The sequence below is a fragment of the Cryptotermes secundus genome, unplaced genomic scaffold, assembly GCF_002891405.2.
Source record: "Cryptotermes secundus unplaced genomic scaffold, Csec_1.0 scaffold1300, whole genome shotgun sequence".
NCBI classification, from domain to species: Eukaryota; Metazoa; Arthropoda; class Insecta; order Blattodea; family Kalotermitidae; genus Cryptotermes; species Cryptotermes secundus.
In genome coordinates this window covers 10,262-16,148 of record NW_019741311.1, presented here as the reverse complement: position 1 = coordinate 16,148, position 5,887 = coordinate 10,262, and the positions used below count along the sequence as shown (strand labels likewise).

At 37.1% G+C, this 5,887-nt stretch overlaps 1 protein-coding gene across 1 annotated transcript in view; it reads right to left on the bottom strand.

Moving 5' to 3' along the window:
* Positions 1-461: 461 nt before the first annotated feature.
* Positions 462-5,887, bottom strand: part of LOC111872730 — a 6,797-nt gene continuing 1,371 nt past the window's right edge. Inside the window, exons 2-4 of the mRNA XM_023866887.2 lie at positions 5,477-5,633; positions 3,736-3,868; positions 462-1,117 (exon numbers count right to left, since the gene is read on the bottom strand). Coding sequence (XP_023722655.1) covers positions 919-1,117; positions 3,736-3,868; positions 5,477-5,633 — 489 coding nt within the window. The 3' untranslated portion in view covers positions 462-918. The remainder of the gene's footprint in view (positions 1,118-3,735; positions 3,869-5,476; positions 5,634-5,887) is intronic.

Genomic DNA, 5,887 nt, shown 5'->3' with positions numbered 1-5,887 from the left:
CAACACACAAACTAGCACTTCAAATCACTATGAAGTCTGCTTGCCATTTCTTGTTCAGTCACCACGGAACCTTAGAACTCAACTAAGAAATTCTTCTGGAATCTTAACTACACCGCACTGCACTGTGCTCTGCAATCTGCACTGATCTAAGCTACAAGAGGTCTTCATCATATAGGCTCCACACAGATGACACAGAAAATATAAGTCACACGATTCCTAGCCAGTGAGTTCATTGCCACACTGACTGTTGCCTAGCAATGAGCTATAACATTCATCCACTGAGACACATTTTCCACTGTTGCACATTGGAATGTGTTTATTGAGCTGTCATCTAGAAACACTTTGAGCAAATCCGTTACAATACTTAATCTGCATTCCTTTGACCAACATACAAAGACGGAAAATTCCCAGTACATGCATCATTTTAATTAGATATGTTGCCAGTAACAGGTTTTATATCAAAACTGGTTATTTCGTTTCACTGATATGTACATCATCCATTTTATATGAAACTGCATTCCATCATTAGTTTTGTCCTATAATCGACATTTGATTACTGCTGAACTCTCAAATTTGGACTGCCAAAATCCACTTCAATTACATTTGGAAATAGCTGGAACCAGATGAAACTGGTTTTCATTTTATCATTTAAAAAATGTTCATTAAATATTATTCCATGTGCAAATTCAAGAATAATGAAACATACTTCATTTTCCCTTTGCATGTCAAGAAATTCACATCCATATGGTTCATACAAGCACTTGTTAAAATTATAGAATTACCACCTCAGAAGATGGGCAGGTTAATCTGCTGCAAATATGGCTGGTAAGATTTTGAGGATATGGCACTTTGCAAACCTTCAAAAAATTCAACTTTGCTTCATATACTTGCAAGAACCAAGTACTGAAATTTTTGTCGTCACACAGCTATTATGAAATTCTTATGTGAATACTCTTGTTCCCTGCAAGAGTGGTGACTATTTTCACAAGCTTTGAATGACCTCTTCAGTCGACATAGTGTGTCCATGTCACATTCAGCTTCACTTAACTCGTGTCCATCTGAGAAACCGGTCGGGGGATCAAGACATGTAGTAAGAGGGATGTTGGTGTCTTGCCACCTGCAAACATATCATTTAAGCCTGCATTATTCCTCGTGCATCAAGAGAGATATTTTGGGCACTGCAGATATTATTTGTACTTTGTTGACATTAAAGGTTAAACATTTATTTTATGCATTCATTACTGAAATGAGAAGGCCAACTTGCACTTAGTGTGAACAACAGGAGAGGATGCCCAAATTAGAATGTTAGACGTCAGATTAGTTGCTTAGGAGACAAGGTTTAGGCATGCACACAATCAAAATCTTGTGCCACACTCCTTGTGTATAGATCACAATATGATATCTTCTGAATGGGCAGGCCCGAATAAAAACAAGATACTTTTCTTGATGTTTATGAATTATTTTGACATTGTGAAATAAATTTCAGTTTCATGATGAACTTTTCACATTCAAAATTTGAAAGCCCTTTTCACGTGAAAATTCAGTTCTGTGCAACAAACATTCTATTTTATTTTTCTTCCTTGGTAGTGTTACATATTTGCTTGTTTACAAATCTGTGAATAAAGAAAATATCAGAATTATATGTGAAACATTGTTAGTTGTTCCTCCTTCAGTAATTTGGACAGCCATGAGCTAGGTATTTTTAACAGGACAGATTTAAGAAAGGGCAATCCAGGGGTAAATTCTGCTGGCATTTGTTTAACCTTTTGCACTTATTATTATTTTTTTTATTATTATTTAATGTTGGCCAACCAACAAATGTTACTTTTCATGCATTTAGGCTAATTGTGGTAATCTTCACACAGGCTTCGGAATAGCCGTGAAATGGGAGACTTGGGGTAACATGTTACTTACATATTCAATGTTCTGTTTAGAGTCAAGGAATTACCGTCTGTAAGGAGGCTCTCATCTTGCTGGATGAACTGCGTTCAGTTTGAGGCAGTGAAAATTCTGGGATTTCTTTCATCAAGAAATGCTGAAGTCCACAAAGCATGCTCGAAATAGAGTAGTTATGGATTCATGGACAATTTACTTATATACATATTTATAATAGTGCAATTACAACTTATTTAGTATTCATTTTCACATTTTCCAGATGTTGTGCTTTTTGAAACATTCATCTGGATGCAGTCCTGAATAGGAATATATTTCATAGAAGTGCACAGTTTCCCGTCATTCTCCCCTGATCTTTTGATTGATGCATATTGCTCAATCCTCCATAATTTTTCTTTCACTTTTCATGATGGAATGAAACAACTTACTATTCGATCTTTCTTTATTTCTGGATGATGGCTGGCCGCGTACCCCAGCTGTGTGTGCAGTTCCAAAAAATAAGTTTAATCGCTTCTTGTATGGCGCCTTTTTCACTCTTTGTTGATGTACTTTACATCTATGGTTGGGATATCACTGGATGTCAAACCAGACTTGTATCACACCAATGGATGAAGAAAGGGTGAGTCTTTTTCATTGTTTCTGAAGGGAAGGAGTTCACTCTATTTCAGTTTGAGTTTCTTGATTTTGTATTTCAGCATCCCATTGCAATTGTTCAAATAATATGCAACAGAAATTTTGAAGGATTTTATCTCGTTTTACTTAAAGAGAAGACTACCGCGTGTGATTTTAACATGAATTAAAACAGTGTAGCAGTTTTTAACACAGTTTTAGTAAAATATCTGTAATATAAAGACACCTGAAGATGGCCGTTTGGGGCCAAAACATGTAGTGTTGAAGTGTAGAACGTAAAAGTGTTGCAATTTCGATGGAAGATAAATAATGGACACTAATTTGAGTCTCTTGCCTGTGCTGGGAGGCCCTTTCTCTCAGCCTATATTGTTCCACTTGTGTGTAGTACATACATATATAAGATTCATTTAGCTGGATTGCTATATTTCCATCTTCAGCAATCGACGTATCTGCTTGGCTGATAAACTGCGCAAAGTTTCCATCAGTGCATTCAGCCATGTTTGATTTTGCACATACAAGGTGTGATACCCTGAAGCTGTGGAGCTGATGGCCTCAAATGTTGTTCCCGAATATCTAAAAGAATTTAGTCCACAAAAATATCTTTGAAGAAAGTAATCTCACAAAATATGTCTTCCAACCAGTAATCTTGCATTCTACATTTTGCATTCAAATTCGACACCAAGAAAGCCTTCAAGCAACTGGAACAACTTATGACACCTTCTTTCACATACATATAAAGGTATCGCGTACTACAAATAAATGAATAAACAAATTACTGGTGCATAATTTCATCTTATAGAGATTTCCACTACATCGAAGTCATGAGACATAATCTCAAAATTTCAAACCATCAACATGTTTGTAACATATAACAGTTGGAACACCCCATATGAACTAAGGCATGCTTATAGCCTATTTCCATACTAATTTTAAAAAAAAAAATGCATTCAAAATCCATTCATGAATTGTGTTGGAATGCATAATTCAAAGCAAAATTCTTGACTTTGTTTCATATCTGTGTATAAATATGAAGAGCTGTAGCACTTTCCCTCAGTCAGCTACTGTCTGCAGGAATGCATATACGTATTCTTAGAACCAAATACAATATGCTAAAATTAGAAATTGGCTCTGACAAATTCCTAGTGTATATTATGTACTTGACTTTGGAGTTTATTGCTTCACTAGGAAGATGGAGTCCAGCTTACTTTTTACCTGACGTTGTGCCGGTGCCGGCGTGCCGCATTTCTTCTGTCAGGGACAGGAGATTGTTCAGGGGATGTACTGGATTCCAGCCCCCCACCAGGCCCTTCTCCTGTACCCATTCCTGTCCCTGGATACAGAAGAGCTGAAATACATCGATATTTACATGCTGTACCCACACTTCTTAAGGTGAAATCTGAGGAAAGACATTTATCATTAAATTAAAAATTGTATAAACGTTTGTGATATTTTAATAAATTATGCTTCCCTACGATGTGTCAACCATTTCACTACCAACCATGAGTACATTTGCTGCCTGGCTATGTTGTCTGTCATTCCAGCAATAAATACAGTTATTTTCCTTCAGTTTGTTTTTGATGTTCTCACTGTAAAACAGTAACATCTGGAATGCTGTTATCGCTATTAAATTAAAGAAACTGTATGGCAGGACTTCTCAGAACTTCAAAAATGTGATTCAGACCAATGAAATTGTCTCAGTTTTAGATAACTGAACTCCTAATTATACCCTTTTAACTTACAGATACAGATTGCATTCGGTTTTCTTTTGAGTCCACAGTGAATTTGAATTTTGTAGTTTCATTTTATCATACAATAGCAATGAAACGTTGTTTTGAAGATGATGAAATTGAAAGGCAGTTGAAATGCGAGACATGTGATGTGGGACTGTGCTTTCTCAGGTGCTTCAAGGAGTATTACACAAAGGTGAGATTCAGTTACATGACATGGGGGTTGAAGCCTGTATATATGTCGAGCAGATAACAAAAAAAATATTTAGGACAGTGCATATGCTTCTAGTAGCAGAGTGTGTGCTTGCTTCCACTAGTGACATTTAAATGCCCGATTGCACAAATCAGGGTATTTTGGCCATGATGACCACACACACATCAGTGCACTTTCAACGCTAAAGGTTAACCCTTCAGTGTGGTATCGTTTTTCATTTTGTAGTAGATCCTGGAGCATGAGGAATGTCATAACATGAGAAAGGGATATATTTCGATTTCAAATATCAAGTGATGTATGCCCTCTTTGCATTAACGTTTACTTAGAGAATATTGCCCATCATGTGAATACGAAGCTGCAATCTTACTCCTTTGCAAGAAACAGAGAACTTCATAAAGCAGCAATGATGCTTTCAGCATGGGTCTGCGGAATGTGAGATACAATTAATGCTGATGAATAATGGTGGTCATTTGCCTTCAGGGCCTTGGAGGTAAAGGTGGGGTTTTCCCTGTACCTAATTAAGCATCACCCAATGAAGATGTATGGGAAGTTGAGGTACAGTTCCACGCATTCTGACCAGCCTAAAGTGTAGGTGAGGGGTCAGCTGCACACTCTAGGCTCCTGATTCCCAGAGAAAAAGTACACAGTATCTATCTGATAAGAGGCCACGTGGGTCCCAGCACTATTCTGGACATAGTGATGAATCAGATTCTTACCTCTGTTAAGAAATGAACTCCAGTCACCTGTCATGTAGCCAGTCACTATACTGACTGCGCTGGCCTAAGATAACCTTAGAAGCGATCAGAAATATGAAAATAACTGGAGTGGCAGATTATACAATTAATTCTATGAATCGATATCAAAACTATCTGAACCATTCCAAATTTATGTTCTGAGCATGCATGCTGCAAGCAGAATGTTGGGACTGACTGGTGACTAGCATGTTCTGTGGCATTCTGGCATCACGATTTTAAAACCGACGCATAAAAACAAGAGACTGAAATCTACATACTTTGAAGTGATATGCGCTCTCCTCTGGATGCGGGCCTTGGCAAAGGCCCCAATTCAGGTTTGCAATCTGTGGAACCTGAGTAATCGGAACTCTCAGACCGTAAACGTTTATTCTTTTGATTTGCTCTCAATTTTGTGTAACCATCGTGAGGATTACTCTAGAACATAACAAAATAAAGTTACTATTAATTTTACATTTTTACTGAAGTTTATGTTTCCCAATTATATACTGAGGATATTTGAGAAAAGGGTGCTGAGGAGAGATGAAGGGACAGGAGGCTGGAGAAGCTGTGTAATGAGGATAATCTCCAGAAAGAAAATATTTCTATTAATTTACCACCGTTATAAACCTTTAGATCTTATCTGAGTAATGAGGAGCTTCATACCTTGTACTCTTTGCCAAGTATAAATA